The sequence below is a fragment of the Biomphalaria glabrata genome, chromosome 13 (genome assembly GCF_947242115.1).
Source record: "Biomphalaria glabrata chromosome 13, xgBioGlab47.1, whole genome shotgun sequence".
NCBI classification, from domain to species: Eukaryota; Metazoa; Mollusca; class Gastropoda; family Planorbidae; genus Biomphalaria; species Biomphalaria glabrata.
Genome location: NC_074723.1, coordinates 14,827,733 through 14,853,231, shown reverse-complemented (window position 1 = coordinate 14,853,231; position 25,499 = coordinate 14,827,733). Strand labels below are relative to the sequence as shown.

Sequence of the window (25,499 nt, the reverse complement as noted above, 5' to 3'; positions counted from 1 at the left end):
ACTTACACGTTTTTAGGGTAGGCTACTCCCAATACTTTTTATATCACTTTTATTTATGTAGTAGGAATTCATAGGAATTAGAATCTAGATCTAGAATTAGATCTCACCCGTCTAGATCTAGAGTATAGATCAAGCCCGATGATCTAAAATCTAGTAATCATCTAGATGATAGATCCAGATATATTACAAATTTAAGTCTAGATGCTAACATTTCACTTAAGTTAATCTCAGCAGAGATCTAGAATCTAGGCCTAGGCTGCCCAATTTTATCCATGGAAGATGAATCCAAATTCAAATTGTTTAATATTTGGTAATAATAATATACTAAATATATACTATTACTAGATATCTATATTTAATTTAATTAGATCTATAATCTATATTTAATATTAATTAGATCTACTTAGACTCCTTAGAGTTAGAGACTGACTTATTATATTTATATATAAGACTTACAATTATTTAGTAGGGATGTGAAATAAAAAAATTATCTTTGAAAAAATAATTTTTCTTTAGTGCATCATTAAAATACTTTGAAAGAACTTTCCAATGGTGTATAAATTATGAATGTAAGTTAAACAGTTAGAAAGTTATGATTTTTTTTTTGTCGCAGCGTCATTGCCGTAATTTAGATCTACTAAATCTAGACCTGAAATCTAAATTTTATTTAATTAAGTAGATCTATATAAATATTAATATATTATAGATTAGATCTAGATCGATGTCCTCAATATGGTAAAGCCACGTAATGCCGTAATTACCATAATGCATAATTTAGATCTAGAGTCTAGATCTACTAATAGTTACTAGATCTAGACCTGAAATCTAAATTTTTAAAGTAGATCTATATATTAATATACTTCAGATGATAGATTAACATTATATCTAGACCTAGATCTAGTAAAGTATACAAATATAGATATATAAAACTATAGACTAGATCTAGATCGTTGTCCATTTAAAAGGGTAGACATCGATCATATGGTAAAGCCACGTAATGCAGGAAATCATAATGTGCGCATCTTAATAGCATTCGCTAGAAAACTATAGAACTATGACATCCAATAAAGCATTAAAAATAACTACTGTAATATTAAAGAGCTATTGGAAACAAATGGTTCTATGTGTTAGAACTGGTGAAAATGCACGTTGCATAGATGCTCTCACATTGAAATTTCCCGGGAGAATGAAAAAAAATAATTAATCGGATTCAAATGACCCTGATGTTTAGCGACGTAACATTTGGGTGGGTACTAAAAAACATGTTTTTGCTAAAAAAATAAAAAACCAGTACCGGTTCTTTAAAAACCCCAAAATATCTATAACATGTTTAAGGGACCTAAAAAATGTCTTTGTTATATAGAAATCGCGTTTTTTTTTTTTTTGAGGGGGAATATTCTTTTCTGCCTGTGGTATAGTACTTCTTGACCAATACTTGCAATCTAGAAAACTAGATTTGCATTATATTGATTTATATCTGCATTTTATAATTATAAATATTTATTGTAATATTCTACAATACTCAGGTGTATTTTTTCATCTTCAGAAAAAAAAACTATGTTGTTTGAAATTTCTAACATGCTAATGTGTCGCCAAAAAGCTAGAAAAACCCTATAATAATATTCAGACTCGATGCACAACATACTTTATATAACTCAAATGTTTCATTATGTTTCTATATGCCCAATATAAAAGTCTCTTTGAGCTGATGCATCATCAGACTTTTAAAAATAGCCTTAAGCCAAAACCCACCTCCCTCACTCATCATCATGAACTTTACCTTAACAAGGAAAAGGAAGCAACATGTGTCAAAAGTGAAGAAAAAAGGTGCATCTGCAGAATTAAAATAGTTGTCCTTTTTTAAACTTTCAATTAAACAAGTTATAGTAATAATAAGGTGAGCTTTTGAACCTCTTGACAAATCGCAGCTGTTTGAACTTAGCAAAACTGACTATTGTGTCCGACTAGATCATCTAGCTTCTAGATCTAGATTATTCTAGATCTAATCATTTTAAAAAAAATATACTAATAGATAGTAAGATATATATTGGCATCTCGAATCGTAGAACGACTATGGTTCATCTCAGAGCACTCTTCCTCGTGTGGCTGTGGAGCCCTATTTTGGAGAGACACTCCCATCCACAAATATCGCAGGTTAAGGTGGCTTTTGCTTCGGTGGTAGAGGAGCTGGCCATTTTTCGGATTGTACGTTTTTCTTCCTGAGCTGAAACCCATGTTCTTTCACTGTCCATAGCTTTCTTGGTCACTGTCTCTCTCCATCTAGTGCGGACTAGAGCTATGTCTTCCCAATAGTCAGTATTGATGTCCATTGATTTCAGGTCCCGTTTTATTACATCTATGTAACGGAGGTGGGGGCAACCAGTTTTTCTTGTACCAGTCACGAGTTGTCCATAGAGGATGACTTTTGGGATGCGCTTGTCCTCCATCCGGCGAACATGTCCAAGCCAGCACAATATTAATATTTAAAGTAAATAGATTCTAGTGAATGATTTGTATATATATATATAGTATCTACTATTTGACATCTGTGATTGTACAGACATCTATTTTTTTTAGAGTCTAGAATCATATGCCTCTATAATATGTATACTGATACTGAGTCATTTAATTCTAGATCTAGAATTTACTAAGAAATTAAATAAGTCTATTTATATATATAATATATATAATACAATATGATCATTACCTTTATCATCATATATGAATTATGATGGCTGTATCTAATAGTTTCTAGACAATATCTATAGTCTAATTATTGAGTCATAGAATACTTGAGTCTGGTATATCTATTTTCTATTATTCTATACAGATATAAATAATTAATCAATAGATTTGATATAAAGACATTAAAATTACTAATTTAATAAAAATATATTGTAAGCCACATTCTATCAAATCTAAGCTGACGTTTTGCATTTTTAAAGGGAAGAGCTTGAAATTTGTGTAAGGCATACGTCATTTGTGGACTGAAGCAGAAATACTCATACATTAATAGGCATAATAAAACCCATTGTTGCTGCAATTGCGATTTCCTTCTTTTTCAGACTTTAGGTCACTTAAATTTTTGTGTTTCTGATGCTGTTCATTTTTCCATTTCCTAGTCCATACTTTTGTCCATAAAGTCTTGCGCCTGATGGTTATGTAGGCATATTCGCATAACTATGAAAGTTTCAAATTAGTAAATAAATCTCTAATAATACATACACATAACACAAAATAAGAATATTGGAATTAATTAATTTACCTTCGGATGCACATGGTTCAGAAAGGTAATGTTATTAAAGTCCCAATTTTTTAATTTTGCTCCTATGCTGTTATATTTAAAAGTATTAATAAACATATTTTGTTGAAATTTTTACAATAAATTATTTACATATATGTAGTTATATATAGGGTGATCTCATTTGAGACAGCTGGTACTTTAGGATAGCAAAATCCTCTTTAAGTAACAATATGAGGTAGACCATGAAATGTAATTAATACATCAAATACATCATCAAATAAATACATCATTAAATATGAACCTGGGACTATTGAGACGACCAAACTGGACTGTTGTGTGATGGTGGTCCTTTGTGGTTGAAGATGAGCTATCTTTATTTCCTCTTAAATTGAAGATAGATGTGTAGAATCATTTTGATTGTTGTTATGAAGCTGATTGATTGATTAAAACTATTTGAATTTCTTTATAATTAATAAATTGTAATCATTTGTAGATATGCTCACCATGTGTGTGTGTGTACATGCATAAGTATGTGTCTGCAACATTAAAGAAAATCCCTGTTAAAGTTTTTAAAGAAGAAAGCAAATTTGAGTTAAAATAGGCAAGGAGAAAAAGAAGTAAATACCAGCCTCTACATGTATTCTATTTATTACATTTTTATTTAAATGCTACAAAAAGACATGTCTTTTAAGATGTTTATTTTTTTGTTGCTCATCTACATTTTTTGTTGCTAGGATAAATAGCAAATTATTAAAAAAATATAATTTTTTAAGAAATGCCTTGTCTTTAAGATTTTGTTAATTTTTTTTATAGCATGGTCTCTGACTTTTTTTACCCTAACATGGGCGGGGTAGAAAGTCACATCTATCAGTTATCATCTTGCTTGGTTGAAAGGGGACATAAAGTGATTATTGTCACACATTGCTACGGTGACAGGCAAGGAGTTCGCTATTTAGCTAATGGATTAAAAGTAAGTCAATTTGGCCTGACATGTCAATCGTATCTGTGAAAATTTTATTGATAAATCTTTCCTAAAATTTTATTTTATGTTCTAACACAAACAATATCATTTCAATCTCCCAAAGTTGCCAAAAGTTCTGTCTAGTAAAAGATTGATGGATCTGGAGTGCCACAAGCTCTTTTCCTGTTTGGTAACTAATATGCATTGCGCACAACTGGGTTTTGTTCAGGGCTTTTGCAAGAGAGGATTTCAATCTTTCAAGCTCTTATTCACATGAAGTTTAATCTAATGGGTTGCATGTTAACATGCTTATATCATGTTAGGATGAGAGTACCTGGATAAAAAATTAGCTGTACAAAAAGAAATTATAGGGAAAGCCACATGATTAGCCAGCCAGCCATGTAAATTATATATGTAGGATTATAAAAATTGGCTAATGTGTATATAACTTAAAATAGTAATTTTCTTTTAATGAAACACACACACAAATTTGATTTAATAAAAAATGACCTTTTTTCAATAGACAACTCTTGTATGTTATTAAAAATGTATATATTTGTCCTCAGATTTACTATCTTCCATTTCTTCCTTTCTACAACCAGTGTGTCCTCCCAACAATATTTCCTACTTTTCCTCTCTTGAGAAATGTATTTATTCGAGAAAATATTCAAATTGTGCATGGTCATTCGGTAAGCCTCATAAATTTTTTTTTTTAAATAAAAATTTGTTAATTTTAGATGCTTTTACAACATATACATATTTTTTTTTACATATTTTTATCATTGATTTATTTTCTTCCAATACCATTTAATATATATTATATATATATATAATAACTTGTTCTATATTTAGGCCAATATTTGACAACTTTTACATTTTTTAAAATCTTTTCTCTATTCATAGCATTGGTTGAAATTATAGGAAAACAATTTTTATTGTTTTGCTAATTCTACATCTGGAGTCCTTCAGAGCACAAAACTTTTATAGTTAACATTTACTATTACAAAAGAATTAGATAATAACTTTGATTATTAAATAAATAAAATGTTTATTTTTTCTCCCTTATTCAGGCTTTTTCAACGCTAGGCCACGAGGCTATGTTTCATGCTCGTACAATGGGGCTGAAAACGGTGTTTACTGATCACAGTCTGTTTGGCTTTGCTGATGCAAGTTCCATTCTAACGAACAAAGTTCTGAATTTTTCTCTTGTAGATTGCACTCATACAATATGTGTCTCTCATACCTGGTGAGGTTTTGACTTTATTATTTTTTCCGTTTGATTTTTTTTAGACGTGATCTGATGTGCATCTAACGCAATTAGGTTGTAAATGAAACTGGATAATCCTTTTGACTAAACTTTTAAGAGATTGTTGTTATTTTACATATTTATAATAGTGTACAATATTCAGCATTTATGTATATGATGACAAAGAAAATGTAATATACCCGGTAACCAAAGTAAATTTTCATTTTTAAATCACCAAAAAAATATTTTGTTCTTAAAATGTGTAAATATTGAATTGAAAAACTGATAACAATAATTCTACTTTTCCGTTGGTTATTTTACTGCATTTATATAGCTTGATAACACAATTGGATTTTGGATAGTTTTATACTGTTATTTTACTTTTTTGCCCTTGGAATGTGAAATTTGGTTTTGAAACAGACCATCTTGTGGTTAAATGTTTTTCCTGGAATGCTGAGTTTGATGTGGCATCTCTTGTGTATGTGTGTGAGGTGCTATATAGTTCTAAGAACAATGAAAGATTCGCTATATAAAAGCAATTACTACTAATAATAATAAAATAAATTTAAATCACAATAAACATCCCATATTTATTTTTCCCTTTTTTTTTAATATGTGACTCTGTGTTCAGCCTCTGTTGTGCAAATAACATTTCAAATATTAAATGATAGATTTGTTTACCTTTAGCAGAGAAAACACAGTTCTTAGATCAAACATAAGCCCATCCCTAGTCTCTGTGATACCAAATGCTGTGGACTCTACAGTCTTTCTACCAGATCCAACCCAACGGCAGCCAGGAAAAAGTTAGTGATATATATTTTTTTATATTGTAGTAAAAAGTTTCCCTTTCAGACCTTGTGTTCTATAGGGCAGATGATGTTAAGGTTATCTGTTTCTGTGGCCTACGGTTAATGAGGGTGTTATGTGGCCAGCACAATGACCAACCACCTTTACTTTTCCCCAACTAATTGTTAGTACCCATTAGAGCTGGGTGTACTTAGAGACGTCTAAAGATCCTGAAATTAAAAATCTCAGTCTTCACCAGGATTCAAACCCAGGACCCTCTGGTTTGGAATCGAGGCACTTTACCTCTCAGCCACTGCGCCTCCTTTTATTATAGTGTGTATATCTTATTAAGACTAAAGGCTCATGCAGGAGTTAAAGTGAAGTCAAACTTATAGGTATATTTGTATCTAGCAATTTATGTCCAGATTTACAAGCAACTGGGATATAGTGTTAAAACAGGAGAACCTCCACAACTCAGGATAAAAGATTCAAAACAGGAACTAAAGTAATAAATATTAATTGAGTAAAAGAAAATTATATTGATGGTAAATCAATGTTTTTATATTTACAGTCACAGTTGTTGTCATCAGTCGACTTGTTTATAGGAAAGGTATTGACCTGCTGGCAGGTATCATACCTACAATAACAAGCAAGTATCCACAAGTACAGTTCATTGTTGGTATGAAATCCCTTCAATCATTGTTTTTAATGTCTTCTTTTGTGCTTTTCCTTTTTAAGTTGTTCTGACAGGTCATGATGTTTGTTTTTATGACGTCTTGATTTAAAAAATTCTTTTTAATAAATTCTTTTATGACTAGAATACATTACCATTTTATGTTTTGTACTTAACATTACATTCAATATTCTTTGTGCCAAATTTTTCACATTTATTAGTTTTGCCATTGGCAAAGACAATTCTAAGATTCCTGACTTAGACCATTGCAGATAGGAAATATGAGCCTAACTTTTTTTAAAGAAAGAAGCACAGGTGAAATGTATTCAGTAAAAGTTGATTCCTGCAGTGCAAAGTTCATCCAATAAAGAGTTTTAAATTCTGCCTTGTAATCTTGTTGTCAGACTCCCAGTTTTATTATAACGCCTTAAAAAAATGTTTTAGGAGCTAATTTTTTTAGGCAGCATAGTGATTTAATTTTTTTTTCTGATGATGGCTTAAGGATTGACTTGCTGATCAGCTGTTAATTTTGCTTAAAAAAAAAGATCTGATGTTTTTTTGTTTTGTTTGTTTTATTTTTAGAATTTCCTTGAGTTAGAGCATAAAATATCTATCACAAAAGATGAACTGAATTTTAGATCTGTTCCATCAGAGGAAACCCTCAGCGATGTTATTGCTTATAATAAATGTGGAAAAGTCATGTCACTTATGGGGGCCTTTTAGCACAGGGCTACTTGTGGTATAGAGGTTTAGACCATATTAAAACTCTGGTTACAATCCTGAACCAGAGAATATTGATATTAAGCAGTCAGAAAATGTTCCAACAGATGCAAAAATGAAGGAGGTGTCTTAAATCCAAGTCAAGTTGGCTGATCAAGCAGCTTATCTGCTGTGTAAGAAATGCAGATTTACGAAGAAATAAAAATGTCAGCTAACAAAGCTAAAAGATTAGAATACCAAATGTGTGAAAAATATATTGCCTACCAATAAATAATTTAGTCTATTTCAAAATTGAATGTTTTTTTGAAGCATGTTTTATAAGCAGCTTTAGCCAAAAATAGTGTTGAAATTTTCCTATTTTTGTGTACACTTTTTTAATGGGCATTTTAAATTTATGTATTAAAATGAATTAAAATCACTTTATAAAAAAAGTAAGCACAATTAATGACAGGTTACATTCTCATACGTTTTTGTGTACTGAAAGTGGGAGAAATAGTGCGTGGTGAGTGTTGATTGAATCAGTCAGAGAGGGCCATTGGGCTTATATAAATATGATTAGAACTCCATTGGGTTTATATATGACTTAAGTTTCTTTTTTTTTGGACCACTAATAGCTTTAGACTTCACAATGGAAATTTAGTTACTGGTATATTTGCATGAAAACAGTTTTAATATTTTATTTCTTTTAGAGATGGAAGTTCTTATAGAATATTAATTTGATGCCCAATTATGCTTTATTTTTAAATTATCTAATTTTGTGTCATCAGGAGGAGATGGTCCAAAACGTATTCTACTGGAAGAGGTCAGAGAACAGTTTCAACTCCATGATAGAGTGAAGATGTTGGGATCACTGCAACACAGTATGATTAGAGATGTGAGTTACTTAGTAACAAGTAATTACTGTGGCTTTTTAGTCAATAGATAGGTGTGTTTCTATGACAGTATGGTATCAGAACAGAAATAATCATACTTGAAAGCATCAAGAGGCCCTTAAAATAGGAAAGTTTTTCATGCAATGAAAAAAAGACTACAAAGTAGACAATTTAAAAAAAAAATCTTGAAAACAGGCATTTAAAATTCAAAGCTTTTTAAAATTAAAAAAAAAGTTAAAAGGTAGATATTTGTTCATTTTGTCAACACAACATTGTAATCAATAAACATGGGCTACGATTTTCTTCATTTTTTTTTTCTTTTTCTTTCCCCTTTCTCAACTCACTATGATTTCACCATCTTCTGTTTTCATCAGCCCCACTAACTGCACTTGATTTACATTAAATATCAATCAAATGAAAAAGTAGTGGATTTTAATTATGGAATAGTGTGTGAAACCTGGAAAAAATAACTTTTCCCAGAATGAAATGAATTAAAGCATTAGGAAATTTATTTAGTAATAAATGAAATTAACAGTTTTTAAGCACTTACATGCTTGTTGTTGTTTTTAATAAGTTAATAAATATTTCCTCATCTAGGTACTAGTTCAGGGTGACATTATGCTTAACACATCTTTGACAGAGGCATTTTGCATAGCCATTATTGAAGCTGCTAGTTGTGGGTAAGTTGAATTTAGAGCATAATGTGACAATTAGTGAAATATGCCCTTTAGCATGTTCTGCTTTCTTATCTCCTGAACTTAAAAATTCCAATGTTACCAATTTAGTCAATATAAGTTTTAAAAAATGTCAAAAATTTTAAATTCAAAAGTTTAGGAATTAGTAGACATGTCTTTGACCTAAAGTTTTTGCTTTTCTTGTTGGATTTTACTAAACTCTAGCTAACCCGTTTTTTTTTTAAATATTTTTCTTCAAGAGATTTTTGACACCATTTAAGGCTGATTAATGTTGAAATGTATTTTTCACAGACAAATAGTCTCCTAGGTAGACATTCTCTATAATGTTGAGTGTTTTACTTTTTAAAACCCTAGTAATGTTTTTTTAATCTTTTTTTATTCTTTCCCCTGTTATTTTCTACAAATTTTAGCTTTACACATATATGCTTAATGTTTTAACATCCCAACACAGGGAGGATGGTATGTGCAGCATCGTAATCTCTATTTGGTGTTGCCACTTGTTGACCAAGCAGCCTGTCATAGATACACATAACATAGTAGTTAAACTTGCATGCCTGTCATAGATACACATAACATAGTAGTTAAACTTGCATGCCTGTCATAGATACACATAACATAGTAGTTAAACTTGCATGCCTGTCATAGATACACATAACATAGTTGTTAAACTTGCATGCCTGTCATAGATACACATAACATAGTAGTTAAACTTGCATGCCTGTCATAGATACACATAACATAGTAGTTAAACTTGCATGCCTGTCATAGATACACATAACATAGTAGTTAAACTTGCATGCCTGTCATAGATACACATAACATAGTAGTTAAACTTGCATACCTGTTTAAAAATTAAGAATGACAACAAATTTTAAAAAGTGCAATCGTTTATTATAAATTATTGTAATTAAAAAAATAAAATAAAATTCATGTCCATGGGATGTCTAGACTTCAAGTAGTGAGCACAAAAGTTGGAGGAATCCCTGAAGTCTTACCACCAGAATTACTCTACCTGGCAGAGCCAAACTCACAAGGTACCATATGCATATTTTTATTTTTTTTATTTCTAATTGATTTCATTATAATTTTTAGCAGATTTCAATACAAAGTTTTTGTTTTTTTATCATTTGAAATATTGTCAGTTGGCTTGTCCAAAAGCTATTATTGTACTAGTATAAAAAGTAAAGAAAGTAAAGTATCCCTTTCAGACCTTGCCTTCCATAAGGCAGAGGATGTTAAGTCCATGTGTTTTTATGGCTAACAGTTAATGAGGGTTTCACGTGGGCAGCACAATGACCAACTGCTTTACTTTACCCAATTAATGTCAGGTACCCATTCGAGTTGGGTGGACTCTTTAAAAATCCTGAAATTAAAAATCTCAGTCTTTGAAGAGGGACCCCCTTGGTTCAGAAGTCAAGCACTTTACCACTCAGCCACCACATGCCAGTAAAAATGAGTCTAAATTGTGGATAGTTTCTTTAACATTTAACCTTTCCCTTTGCTGCATTGATCAAATCCTTGAGCAACACAATTTTTTGATTGGCCAACTTTTTTTCTTTCCCTATCTGTTTGCAATAGTCCTTTATATGTCACCAAATTTCTTATTTTATCATGCAAATTTTTATTTTGATTGCTTTTTAAAAACAGTTTTGGTAATGTACCTTGTAATAATGGTGGGGAAGTCCTTGGTTTAAACCTGCAAATATAAACAAATCCAATCCATCTTTTTGAGATGTATGCTCAGGTGACATCTCTTACAAATACCAAAACTCATATAGAAAGAAAACTACAGGGTTGAGAGGGTGTTTGGACTTGCAGACTTGCATTTAAAATTGAAATATCAGATCTGTCCAACAATATTAAATGTCTTTGTTTAATTTTTTTTTTTTTAAGTTTCACATAAATATACGTACTATAAATTAAATACATAACTTATTTTGAACAACTGTATAGTGAGCACATACTGCTCAATACAACGTGGTTACTGGGATATAATCTATATGCAATGTTTATATACATATTATCCTTATCATATATATCAATACACAGAATGTTTTTTTTTTATTTTTTATGTAAGAAAAAAATCTATCAAAAGTAAATATATGTTTAAAGGTGCAGTAGCTTTTTTATGGTCTTTAAAAAGTGTGCATATGGTATTCATATACATTTTAACGTTTCTTTAAAATTTGATTTCAAATGCAGGTCATATGCTATACACAACTGCTAGGTGACCCTCTCTATAAGTTCAGCAGGGGCAGAAACCAGCTTGTGTGTAACATTATTCTCTTTGTTATTCTGCTCTTATTATTTATTAAGTATTAAGAAAAGATGGTTATAATATATTCTTTTGGATTTAGCCATGACATTGGAGCTAGAGAAGGCTATTGAGGACAGGATACACAATAGGAATATGGACCCATTTGAGCTGCATCAAAAGATCAAGGAGTTTTACTCTTGGAGGGATGTGGCGATGAGAACTGAAGTGGTGTACCAGATAGTCATGGAAGCACCTGTGCCCAATGCTGCCACCAGGCTACAGAGGTGAGAGCAGTTACCTTGGGCATGAAGTGGTGGGCAGGGTAGAATATATTCACCAGAAGTTTTTTGTTACCTAGACCAGATTGAATTGACTAGAATTGGCTTGATTAGCCACACCAGATTCTGCTCAGTCTCAAGACAAAACCAAAACCAGTGACTCATCTGGCCTCATCCATTGCCTTCTGAGACAAAAAGGAGCCATATAGACCAGATTGGGGGGGGGGGGGATTGTTTAACTTTGACACCTAACAATCTAGTTGACCATATATATATATATATATATATATATATATATATGGCTCCTTTTGTCTCGAAAGGCAATGGATGCGCCCAAGTGAGTCACTGGTTTTGGCTTAATCTTGAGACGGGGCAGAATCTGGTGTGGCTAATCAAGCCAATTCTAGAACGGCAGACTTTGCCACAATTCGTACATGTGTATGCCTCTGATTTAGGGCTAGCAGACAGGGCAGCTTTCTTTTTTTCCCTCTTGATTAAAGCCGCTTCAATTCTTTTGTTCTCAGCAAGGGTTGTCCCAGCACGCACAGTCTGTCTCCATGCACTCCGGTCTTTGGCTATGTTTTCCCACATACTTTCACTGATGCCTGAGGCTCTCATGTCTCGCTTGCAGACATCTCTATATGTTAGTCTTGGGCGGCCCTTGGGTCTGACTCCTTCCACAAGCTCAGCATATAAGATATCTTTCGGGATTCTACCATCTGGCATGCGGGTGACATGTCTGAGCCAGCGTAATCTTCTTTGTGTCAGGAGAGCATACCTGCTGTTCATATTGGCCAATCTCAAAACTTCCTGATTGGAGACATGGTCCCTCCAAAAGATGCCCATTATGCGTCTCAGGCAGCGCAAGTGGAAACTATTCAATCTGTGCTCTTGGTACATGTATGTTGACCAGCTTTCACTGCCATAAAGGAGAGTGCTCACAACACAGGCGGTGTAGACTAGGATTTTGGTCGCTGTGGTCAATTTACCATTTTCCCAGAAGCGCTTGGAGAGTTTTGCCAATGCTGTGGTAGCTTTTCCTATCCTTTTTGTCAGCTCGATGTCTAAGTCTAGGTTACTGACAATTGTTGAACCCAAGTAGGTAAATTCCTGCACCACTGAAAGGGTGTGGTTCCCAATTTGTATTATAGGTATTTCTGCGACGTCTTGTGCCAGGATTTTGGTCTTGGAGAGACTTATAGTAAGGCTAAACTCTTGACAAGCAGCTGCTAAGGCGTTCACTGCTTCTGTAGACCTCCTTGTGAGTGAGATACGAGTGCCGCGTCATCGGCAAACAGCAGCTCCCTTATCAAGATACGACGCCTTTTCGTTTTGGCTTTAAGACGTGCCAGGTTAAAGAGCCTTCCATCGGATCTGCTATGGATGTATATTCCGTCTTCCAGGGATTTAAAAGCACTGGATAGTACGACTGAGAAGAAGATGCCAAATAGTGTAGGGGCCAGTACACATCCTTGTTTTACACCGCTCTTAATGGAGAATGGCCTGGAGGAAGAACTTTCAAACTGAACGGTGCCCTGGTGCCCTGCATATTTTCGTGAAAAGCTGACACTAGTTTTCTTAACTTATTTGGGCAGCCGATTCTCTCTAGTACAGCAAACAGACCGCTTCTGCTAACAAGGTCAAAGGCCTTGGTCAAAGCAATAAAAGCTATGAAGAGGGGCTGCTTTTGTTCTCTGCTCTTCTCCTGTAGCTGCCGCAGAGAGAAAATCATATCTGTTGTAGATCTACCTGCCCTAAAGCCACACTGCGACTCTGGATAAACACGATCTGCCAGGATCTGTAATCGCTTTAGTAATACTCTAGCAAAAGCCTTTCCGACTATGCTAAGCAGTGAGATGCCTCTGTAATTGTTACAATCAGAGCGGTCGCCTTTATTTTTATAAATTGTAACAATGTTGGAGTCTTTCAATTCCTGGGGGACCATTCCTTGTTCCCAGCACAAGCTTAGCAGTTCATGGAGTGGTTTGATTAGGGCATGTTTTCCATCCTGAATTACTTCAGCAGGAATGCCATCTCCTCCGGGTGTTTTCCCATGTGCAAGCAAGTCAATGGCAATGCTCAGCTCCTTTACTGAGGGCGTTTCGTCTAATTCCGTCAAAACTGGAAGTGATGGGAAGTTGGAAACAGCATTTGGTGAGATGGCGTTTTCAATCTGGTAGAGTTCTGCATAGTGTTCTACCCATCATTCCATTTGCAGCGCACGATCGCTGATGATTGAGCCATCTTTTGACTTTAGTGGAGCACATTTGCTGGTGTGAGGTCCAAAGGCTTTTCTCATGCCCTCATATAGTCCTCTTATGTTACCACAGTCGGCACAAGATTGAATGTCTTCGCATAGCTCCTGCCAGTATTTGTTAGCACATTGTCTCGCTACTCTTTGGGCATTGTTACGTGCAGCTCTGAGCCTTTTTAAGTTGCTTGGGGTGGGATCCTTCTTGTAGATTAGCATGGCTGCTCTCTTGTTCATGGTGGCAGTTTCCATTTCTGGTAGACTAGCTTCAAACCAGTCTTCGCTTTTCTTGGTTTTGTTTCCAAAGACCAGTGATGATGTTTGGTAGATTGTATCACGCATAAACGTCCAGCCTTTTTCTACCTCAGTCACAGAGAAGTTTTTAAAAGCTTCCTCTAATTTGTTCTCAAATTCGGTGCAAAGATCAGGATTTTTTGTGCTAGTAGTATTCAGGCGTGATTTTCTTTTTCCCTGTGAAGTGTGGATCTTAGTTGGCAGCAGTCTTGTCCGGCAGGACACTAAAGTATGATCAGTATCACAATCCGCGCTTTGGTAGCTACGTGTCAGCAGTATATTTCCAATGTCCTTTTTTCGTGTCAGTATCATATCCAGCTGGTGCCAGTGCCCAGACCTAGGGTGCCTCCATGAGACACAGTGCTGTGGTTTTGTTCTGAAGTATGTGTTGGTAATGCAGAGCTTATGGTATGTGCAGAATTCAAGCAGTCTTTGTCCGTTCTCATTCATCTTTCCGATTCCAAAAAGCCCAAGACAGTCTGGCCAGGTAGTGTGATCTGATCCTACTCTGGCATTGAAGTCACCTAGAAGGATCATATTGTTATGACTTTGCCATGCGCACCGCCATCCAAGATAGTGCAGAAAGAAGGTGCGCACTATCAGTGACCAGACAAGTCGGATGTTGACATAAGAGACAAATGATTTCCGCCCAAGTCTAGAGCCAATATGGAGATGTTGTACTCAAGGCAGACGTTATTAAGTTGTTTGTGATGTCCTCGTGTAAATAAACGTCAATGTCCTCGTTGAGTTGCCTCACTAAAGTTATTACAATTGGTTGTCAGAAGTGGGATTATAGGCAACTCAACGAGAGGAGGTAGGATTTACAATGGCAGCTTTGAAACGATTAGACCAACTCTCAGTTAGAGAGCTTAGGAAGGAACTTCGTAACCGATATGAGATAATTGGTGGTACCAAGGAGGTGCTTACAGCTCGTCTCCGGCAAGCCTTGATAGATGAAGACGAAGATCCAGAAACCTACTTATTTGAAATTGAACCGGAGATTTATGAGCTTATTGGCAAGATAAATGAAGCAATGTGTGAACAAATTAACAGTATGGGGAACAAGGTAGATAAAATGGTGTCTCGAATGAAAGAAGGGGTAGACTCGTTGGTAAAGGAACAGTTGCCTGTAGACTCGTTGGTCAAGACGTTGCGTGGTCAAGACTGTGGTTGCACAAACAGTGGTGACGGAGACGCTGGGGATTTGAGCGCCGTCTGTGTCTGTGTTGTGGGCAAGTCTTGTGGTTGTGACTTTCAAGACGAGAAACGTGATGGCGATTGCTGTGATAATCTCAACGAGATGTACCGAGTCAAACGGAAAGAGACAAATGAAGTATTTGTTCCTGTTGTACCTGTTACCAGTACCTTAACTGAAGTCTGTTATGTGCCTGAAGCGTTTGTTCCTGTTGTACCTGTTACCAATACCTCAATGAGCCGGACAGATCAAGACAACGTTGGGTCTGCGTTCGAGCCTGTTGTTGTGGACTTTAAAGACCTCTGCCTATCTGCCGGTGCTCACGAGGGAAATTCGAAGCTTGACAACAGCATCCAGAAGTTTAGCATGAACTGTGCGTGCGGCGCTTCACACATAGAATTTAGATGCCAAGAAAACCACCAACAGCGCATATGTACTTCTACCATCATCATCGACATTGGCATAGATGAATGTCAATCAAATCACTCTAAATCTGAGCTGTCAAGAGAAAGACATTTTCCACTTGAACCTGAAGAGACCTATCTTCTGGACGTAAGACTGTTGTCTGAGGATGACTTCGGTGCATTGGACTTTGCTTGCAACGTGGCTGCAAGCGAACCTGAAGCTCCCTTGAGAGGCGTCTGTCGGGAAGGTCTGCTGAGACAGTGTGTCCGATCAACGGCTGTGCTGAAGAAAACAGTGCTCGACCCTATCTCTTTGTGTGGCAAACGGCCACGTCATTATCACAACAACAGCCTGGTCAACTGGAGAAAGAGAAAGCGGCACTGGAAGAAAACAATGCGGATGGCCTCGTGGGGAACACGCTCCCTGCCGCCTGTGGCTCCCACTGATCGACCTCCACCTGAACTGTCAAACCTCAGCTGCAGTGTTTCTTTTCGGGACGAAAAGTGCTAAGACGGGGGCAATGTTATGACTTTGCCATGCGCACCGCCATCCAAGATAGTGCAGAAAGAAGGTGCGCACTATCAGTGACCAGACAAGTCGGATGTTGACATAAGAGACAAACGATTTCCGCCCAAGTCTAGAGCCAATATGGAGATGTTGTACTCAAGGCAGATGTTTTTAAGTGTTTGTGATGTCCTCGTGTAAATAAACATCTATGTCTCGTTGAGTTGCCTCCCTTCAGTTATTACAATATGTTCTTTTTGAGGAATGTTTGCAATGGCTTCTTTGAGGTCTTCATAGAACTTGTCTTTGTCCTCCTGAAGTGAGCATAGTGTGGGGGCATAGGCACTAATTAGAGTGACTTTTCCAGATGCTGTCATCATACTTATGCTTAGTAGCCGTTCCGAGCCACCAACTGGAGGGACTATCATGGGAAGAAGACTGTTCTTGACAGCAAAGCCCACACCATGTATTCGAGTCTCATCCTGTGCTTTCCCTTTCCAAAAGAAAGTGTAGTCAGTCTCGCGGAGCATGCCGTTTTCGGCCAGTCGGGTTTCTTGCAGGGCTGCAATGTCAATATGTAGCCTTTTTAGCTCGTTGTTTATAACTGCCGTCTTCCTTGCATCGTTGATCTGCCTTAGATCATCAGTGACACCAGGACACATTGTCCTGACATTCCAAGTGGCCAGTTGCATGACAGGGATTTTCTTTTTCAGTTTAATTTTTCTTCTTTTGTTGCTTGGTGCAAGTTTCCAGCCTGTAGTGTAACTGAGTTGATTTTCTGCGTGCGTCCAGCGTGTCTGAAGGTCATGGCCATTGTGTGTGTTTTATGTCCAGTGTGTGTGTATGTATAGACTGCATCAGTGGTATGCTAGACGTGCTGGTTTCATTCACTGTTTACTGTAGTCTAATTTTGTCGAATAAAGCCATGTTATTGGTATTCTAGTCGTTATCATTTCATTACAATTTATTCGACAAAATTATGTATCTGGATTAGTGTTGGATTCCTTTATCTACAATGGATAAATTACTCAGACCGAAAGAGTTGGACATTGATCCTAATGCTCCTCTGGCCTCAGAAAAATGGACTCACTGGTATGACACATTTCAGAATTTTCTTTCGTCCATCAAGAATATAAACTAAAGTTGTTGAAGAATCACGTATCGGCTACGGTTTATATGCTCATCAGTGATGTATCGTCCTATTCGATGGCCATAGACACACTCAAGACTACTTATATTAAGGTAAAGAATGATATTTTTGCTAGACATTTGGTTGCTACATGTAAACAGCAGCCGGGCCAAACGGTAGAGTCCTTTATGCTAAAGTTGAGAAGCCTGGCCCGGGACTGTGACTTTAAAGAAGTAACTGCTGAACAGCACACAGACATTTGCATTAGAGACGCCTTCATAACTGGTCTGGCATCCAACACTATTAGACAGCGGTTACTGGAAAAGACATCTCTTACTCTACAAAGCGCTTTTGACGAAGCTAGAGTGTTAGAAACAGCCACAACGCATGCTCAGGCTTACAATTCAACGAACGAAATCTCCTGTGGGGCAATGAAAACACCAACTAGCTCCCATCTAGAAACATACATTTCTAATGAAGACCTGGAATTAAATGCCATTAAGTCACTATGCTACTTTTGTGGTAGGAGGAGACACTCTAGGACTGAATGCCCTGCTCGAAATGCATTATGTCATCAGTGCGGTAAAAAGGGACACTTCCAAACTGTTTGTAAATCAAGTAAAACAACAGCCAACAAAGCTGGCAGCAAAATATCACTGACCAGTGTGATAACTCCATGTACCTTGTCATCAACGCATTTCTCTGGGCTTACACAGTCTACGGCCCAAGTGAACGTCAACGGGTTGCTGTTGCAAGCTCTCATAGACACTGGAAGCTGTGAAAGTTACATATCAGAAGCCATCGTCAAGAGAAATAAATGGCCAATACGTCCGTCTACAAACAGAATATTCATGGCCACTACACATCTTTCTGAAAAGACATTAGGACATACATTTGCCGATGTCCAGTACAAGGGAGAACACTACAAAAAGGTCAAATTTTCTCTACTTGCTGGATTGTGCTCGGATGTAATCCTTGGTGTAGACTTTATAAGTCTTCATAAGGAATTGACCATACCGTACGGAGGAAAACGCAATCCCTTACACATCTGTGGTCTTAAAGCAGCACGAGTCGAAACACCGAGCCTATTCAGTAATCTAACTTCTGACTGCAGACCGGTGGCTACTAAGTCCCGAAAGCACTCAATAGGTGATAACAAATTTATTGAGTCCGAAGTTAGAAAACTCCTCTCGGACAAAATCATTGAACCTTCAAAGTCTCCCTGGAGAGCACAGGTGCTTGTGACAACAAACGAGAGACATAAAAGAAGGATGGTCATTGATTACAGTCAAACAATAAATCGCTTCACCTTACTGGATGCATACCCAATGCCCCGAGTCGATGAACTGGTAGAACGGATATCCAACTATTCCGTTTTTAGTACACTAGACCTCAAAAGTGCCTACCATCAAATACCAATCAAGACTGAGGAAAGGCCGTTTACTGCATTTGAGGCATGTGGCAAACTTAACCAGTTCTGTCGCATCCCTTTCGGTGTTACCAACGGAGTTGCATGCTTCCAGAGAACAATAAATCAAATTATTGACAATGAAAAGTTGCAGGACACCTTTGCATACGTGGACAATGTAACGGTATGTGGTCATGATCAAGAGTCGCACGATGAGAATATGCAAAGATTTCTAGATGTTTCTAGAAAGTATGGGATCACATTTAATGAAGACAAAAGTACGATAGCCACTGACAAAGTTTGCCTATTGGGATACGAAATTTCTAAAGGCCTTCTCAAGCCAGACCTTGAAAGATTCCAGGCTTTAAGAAACCTTCCTCCCCCTCATGATATGCGCTCACAAAAACGGATAGTGGGCATGTTGGCGTACTACTCACAGTGGATCCCAAATTTTTCTAACAAAATAAATGTTTTGGCAAATAACACGTCGTTCCCTCTTTCAGAAACAGTAAAGACAGCCCTTAACGAATTAAAGCAGGAGCTGGAGAAAGCTGCCATCTTCACCATCGACTATACTCGACCTCTGACGGTTGAAACAGACGCTTCGGATGTTGCAATAGCTGCCACCCTCAACCAGGATGGCCGCCCCGTGGCGTTCTTTTCAAGAACACTCTCTAAAAGTGAAAGGCGGCACTCAGCTATAGAAAAAGAAGCTTATGCCATTGTAGAATCTTTAAGGAAATGGCACCACTACTTAGTAGGAAATCGCTTTACCCTTGTCACGGATCAACGCTCTGTGGCCTTCATGTATGACAAACAGAGCAAAGGGAAAATAAAGAATGAGAAAATTCAAAGGTGGAGACTGGAACTGAGCTGTTTCCACTACGATATCTTGTATAGACCAGGCAAACACAATGTAGCGGCTGATACGTTTTCTAGAAACGGGTGTGTGTCAGCTATGAGTCGAAATGAATTGAAACTGCTCCATGACTCTCTGTGTCATCCGGGAGTAACAAGACTATGGCATTTAGTGCGAGCGAAAAACTTACCTTTCTCTTGTGAAGATGTTAGGCTGGTTGTCAACCAGTGCAGAATCTGTGCCGAAGTAAAACCCAGATATTTCAGTAATTCTAATGGAACTCTAATTAAGGCGATGCAGCCTTTCCAGAGACTAAGTATGGACTTCAAAGGACCGCTCCCTTCTACATCTCGGAACACATACCTGCTAACCATAGTTGACGAATTTTCAAGATTCCCGTTTGCATACGCCTGTTCTGATATGTCAGCTTCAACAGTAATCAGATGTCTAGAGAATTTATTTGGACTATTCGGAATGCCTGACTATGTACACTCTGATAGAGGTACCTCATTCATGTCAAGAGAGGTGCAGGAATTTTTACACGAGAGAGGGGTGGCCACAAGCAGGACGACCCCTTATAATCCCAGAGGGAACTCTCAAGTAGAAAGGCTAAACGGGTCATTATGGAAAGCTATAACTCTGGCCTTAAAAACTCAAGGACTCCCGGTTTCCAAATGGGAGCAGGCGTTAAACCAAGCCCTGCACTCTCTTCGTTCTCTGCTCTGTACCGCTACAAACGAAACACCGCACGAGAGAATATTCAAGTTCTATCGCAGGTCCACCTTCGGCAAATCACTCCCGACATGGTTAGCTCAACCAGGAAAAGTGTTGTTAAAAAAGGGAGTCCGTGCATCAAAATATGACGATGGTACAATAGCTGTGGACTTAATTACATGCAACCCACAGTATGCCATTGTAAGACTTCCTGATGGAAGAGAAGAAACAGTGTCATTGCGACATTTGGCCCCCGCTCCAAGAGAGGGAGAATCAGAGGTGTATCAACATATGGAACATGAAGACTTTGAGCCGGAGACAAACCCTATAACACAGATGCAGGTGCCTACTGACCATGTGACTATAGAACCAATGGCTGCTCCTAACACACATGTACAACAAGGGGAAAATGGACATCAAGAAGAAGTAAATACAGGGGCTGAGTCTCCAGTTAGAGAGCCGCCGATGTCACCAACTCCAAGCGACGGCAGTATTGGTCCTGGTAGATATAACCTAAGACCAAGAACAAGCAGACCTAATTATAAGGTCTAACATTTATTTAATTATTTTTCCATATCACAAGTTCTAACTCAGTAATTGTAGGCTTAATATGACACACTTTGAACTGATCATTTTATAGTGCATAGCTTTTCTAGTTAGACTTTTTGTATTGTATTACTTATTACATTATTATTCAAGACAACTGGTCTTAATATTCGTATGCATAATATGACACTTAGGGACTGATAATTTATAGTGTATAACGTGTTTTTTTTTTATAGTTATACATGCTTTTCAATAGAGTAACTCTGTAAGTATTCTGTAGGGATACTAAGGCCTCTTATATCGCTGTCCTTCACTATTATTTACATGTTTATGTTCCTATAACTTTTAGGCGGGGTGATTGTAGTGTAACTGAGTTGATTTTCTGCGTGCGTCCAGCGTGTCTGAAGGTCATGGCCATTGTGTGTGTTTTATGTCCAGTGTGTGTGTGTGTATAGACTGCATAGTGGTATGCTAGACGTGCTGGTTTCATTCACTGTTTACTTTAGTCTAATTTTGTCGAATAAAGCCATGTTATTGGTATTCTAGTCGTTATCATTTCATTACACAGCCTACTTGTCGTTTTAAACTAAGCTCTAAGCACCCATTAGAGCAGGCAGGCTGTGGCGGATCAGCACCTAACTGACTGGGGGCTGCCCAGGTTGAGGCGGGCGGTAGCTGATCAGTGAGGCGCGAAGACCTCTCCCACCGTCAGAGACAACCCGTGGCGTCTATACATTACGCCAATCAAGTTGGACTTATAACCCGTAACTGTTGTCTCCCGTGTTGTTTTAGCCGCTTTGCAGCAGCACCAGAGTTTCCTCTCCAGGGCGCATTCCTGGGCCTTGGATAAAGGGGTCATGGGTGGCCCATGCGTCATGATCCCTCTCTCGACCTTGCTGATGTGATCCAAAGGAACGCATCGCATTACATTTGGCACCAACTAAGTTGCAGAAGCTGCCGGAGGGAATTTCGTAGCTGATACTCCCAACGCCTAAGGGGCTTCACTCCTGATTTCTCCTCGAGGTTGTCTCCTGAAGCCTCAGTACAATATTAATATAATATTTATATATATACCTAACATTCTAGTTTACCCAAAGAAACATTTATATTATAAATGATGGTACTTGACCTTTGTTGTTAAAAATTAATCATAGACAAATATTATCCCAATTTCGGAAAGAAATCCTCTAATTAGTGAATTGGTTTTGTAATTCATAAAACATTGCAATAAGTCTGACTCAGTCATGGTTTACTCATCATGTCTATGGTTGTTGACACAATGGTCTGTAGTTCTGAATCTACTTGCTGCTATTTTCTGCTGTCCTCCAAAAAATGCATATATTTTATCTATTGTATAAGATTCTGAGCCTCTCTAAATTTAAAAAAATGTTCACATCTATTTGTGTTTCAGGTTCAACCAGTGTGGGCCAGTTAGTGGTAAACTCTTTATGCTTACTGCAGTGCTTAATATGATCCTACTGTGGGTGCTACAATGGATATGGCCTGACCAGGTAACTAGTAGGATGACATTTGCCATCAGTTTGGAAATTTAAATTAATTTTTTTAGTGGAGAGACTTGGAATAAGTACATTTACAGCTGCAGGGGTGAACAAACAGCATTGGAAAATACAATAGATAGGTATACAAATAGGAAACTGCTAAAAACAAAAGACACTCGGGTCGCAAGGCTTTTATCAGCTACAAACAAACACAGAAGACAAACCTTTAACACAATAAAAGCAACAAATTATATGTCCAATGTTGTTATTGGCTATCAAGGCAGAAAAGAAATGAGCACATACTGGTGTCAAAGTTTGGAAAATCTGGAAGTTGAATTGGTATTCAAGAATAAAAAAAAAGGATGAAGCAGAATGTTGATAGCTCTGTGTCACACTTGTTTGCTCTCTTTCTTTAAACATATTTTTTTTTATTATTTGATTGTTTCATAACCGTGATGAGAAGAGCGATGATACCCTTACAAGGCTTATGTTCTTGATTTTGGATGTCTCAAAAATGTTCTTGAACTTGTATTTTTAACAGCCTACCAATATTTCCAATTAAAACTTTTGGCACCTTCATCATATATTATTGTGTTTATCACTCTCCCACTCTCCTGCTGTAAGGTAGAATGGGCCATTATTTCTTGGACAAGCATTGGTGACTGTGACAAGTTAGTTTGCAGTTGCTTCTCTCACATGGCCAAGTGCCAGGTTCACTTGTAATGCTGGGATGTGTGCACCAACAAAACCTGTACATTTTGTCTCACCTAAGCACCACAAGAGGTGGGGATGTAAAGATGACACTCTTCAGCCAGAAAAATGTTTAGGTTTTTCAGAAAAATACTCTTGGCTCTTAACAGTGTGAGTGCTGGGGTAATATCAATTTAAGCCTTCATCCGTACTTGATTTTTTTCCCCTTAATTTTAGTACAACACTAATCAGTCTCTTCACAAGCTACTATAACAAACTTTTTGTTGGCTTACCTTTTTAATTATTTTTTTTTTTACAGAGCATAGGTAAAGCTGAAACATTAAAACTTTCACAAGTGGTCAAATGTGAACAAAGGTCAGATGTTTTAATGGGGAAAAAAAGTTCTTCAAATGGAACAAAGTCATTAATAAAATTAAGCTAATAAGATGCTGATCTAGTCTTATGTTGAAATTGAGGTGATGTTTATAAAATCATTCCATAAAGCCTAATAGCATTTGCTGATAATGTTACAATGTTTTGCTGTATTTGACAAGTTATTGTACCAAAGTCTTAAAATTATCTTACATTGTTGTTATTTAAACAACAAAATATGTATGGCATTTGTTTTGTCCTGTGGCTGTAGAGTTGTTATGATAACCTTGTAAACATGGCTATTTAGGCAGCTTGACTTTGCCATTTGCCTTGTCATTTGCTGGGTTGTTTTCTTAATGATATGTTCTCAAATTCAAATGTGATAAACTAAAAAATGTTTTTAAAATACTTACACAAAATGAGCTACTTGGGTACTACTGTTGGTCTCTTATCTCTATTGTAGAATAAATCAAAATTGTTTGTTCTTCTAAGAAACATTTTACTTAGTTTTGTAATAGACACATTATGTAAAACAAAAGCTGTAGCTATTCTTAGTTTCAATTTTTCCTGAAACACTAAAAGCTGTATGTACATATATCTCAATTACTCTTTTCATTCATTATTTGTACCATTTTCTTCTTTATTTTCTTTAAAGTTTATGGAAAATCTTTCACTTAATTAAATCAAAGAACATTTTAAAAAAAACAAACAACCTGTATGTATGAATCAAAAAGTATTGCAACCTAATGTGTATTTGTTACAATTAATTCTGACAACACTATAAACAAAATGATGTTCATGTTTTTATATTAAAAGTTTAAACGTCAATCTACATATCACTTTACAACCTTCTTTAACTGTATAGCTTTGGAATTAATTTTAGTACTTTATTCAATAAATAAACATGTGCTTTTTTTAAAAACATTTTTACATGCTTAACAAAAGAAAAATGTTTTTTCTTTTTGTTTGTTTGGCTAAATATAGATCTACCTGGGTAATTTCTTAAAAGCTTTAGTTGTTGAACTAGTCTGAGACAGAAAATTGAGGCTCTGTGCTGAATCCCATTATAATGAATTGAGAGGAATCCATTAACCTAGCTTTCCCAACATGGTACAAAGTAGAGCCACAGCCATCAATGCCTGCATTTAGAGCTACAGAAATGCATTATTCAGAAAATGGCTAAGAGTGATTAGCATTATTTTATCTGACTACACAGACCCAGTTTTGACCTGCCTACCTTGTCTCTGATGAAGTTAAATTGTTGTCTGCTGGGCTATTTGTGGCTGTCTTCTGTAATAGTCTTTATTTGGATCTCAGAAGTGTGTCTTGTAAGCTCTATTAGAGTTCTCAACTTGTCTTTTCCAGCTGTTTTTCTCAATACCAGTGCGGATCAACTGATGACTAAGTTTGATAGCCCTTCCACCTCTGTTACACCACATACTCCTTGACTAAATTATATAATAAATGTAATAGCTAATATTTTGAGAATACTTCCAATTACCAAACAAATCAAAGAAGTAAGGTGAGATTCACTTCAGACTTTGATAGTTTGAGCTGAATACAGTCATTGAGTGTAGTTACTTGATATACCATTGATAGTCCTCATCATTTATGCAAAGGCTCCCCACATAGTACATACACCAAAGCAGTGTTTTCTTCTCGTTTCATTTTACTGGTTGTATCCCTTGACCAGAAAGAAAAAAAAATCACCAGGCCGACTAATCTTGTAATCTCTGAACCTGCTGTAAGCTAGACTGTCAAGAAAAATGCCCATCTCACAGTGAAACAAAGCTCACCCATTTTATTCCTTATGCCATTAGGTTATTATGTGAACATCCCAATAGCCAACCAGGCTTGCCTCCCTCATCTGAACCAAGTGCCCATTTCAGCAACTCAACTTT

General features: G+C 36.6%; 1 protein-coding gene across 1 annotated transcript; it reads left to right on the top strand.

Annotated features, from left to right (window-relative positions):
• Window positions 1-153: 153 nt before the first annotated feature.
• LOC106057550 (phosphatidylinositol N-acetylglucosaminyltransferase subunit A-like) lies at window positions 154-25,245 on the top strand. The gene is made up of 12 exons (XM_056008715.1): window positions 154-310; window positions 4,058-4,214; window positions 4,772-4,894; window positions 5,276-5,451; window positions 6,139-6,254; window positions 6,809-6,916; window positions 8,398-8,504; window positions 9,100-9,182; window positions 10,146-10,231; window positions 11,555-11,738; window positions 22,449-22,548; window positions 23,546-25,245. Exons 1-12 carry the CDS (start codon window positions 273-275, stop codon window positions 23,666-23,668), a joined length of 1,401 nt encoding a protein of 466 aa, XP_055864690.1. The 5' UTR covers window positions 154-272; the 3' UTR covers window positions 23,669-25,245.
• The last annotated feature ends 254 nt before the right edge of the window (window positions 25,246-25,499 follow it).

What these genes read in the sequence shown, in the direction of transcription:
- LOC106057550 (XM_056008715.1), top strand. Translation starts at nt 273, where the DNA reads ATGGAAGATGAATCCAAATTCAAATTGTTTAATATTTG. An exon ending in ATATGTGTCTCTCATACCTG is followed by an intron (nt 5,452 to 6,138) that starts GTGAGGTTTTGA and finishes GTTTACCTTTAG; the next exon opens with CAGAGAAAACACAGTTCTTA. An exon ending in GGCAGAGCCAAACTCACAAG is followed by an intron (nt 10,232 to 11,554) that starts GTACCATATGCA and finishes TTTTGGATTTAG; the next exon opens with CCATGACATTGGAGCTAGAG.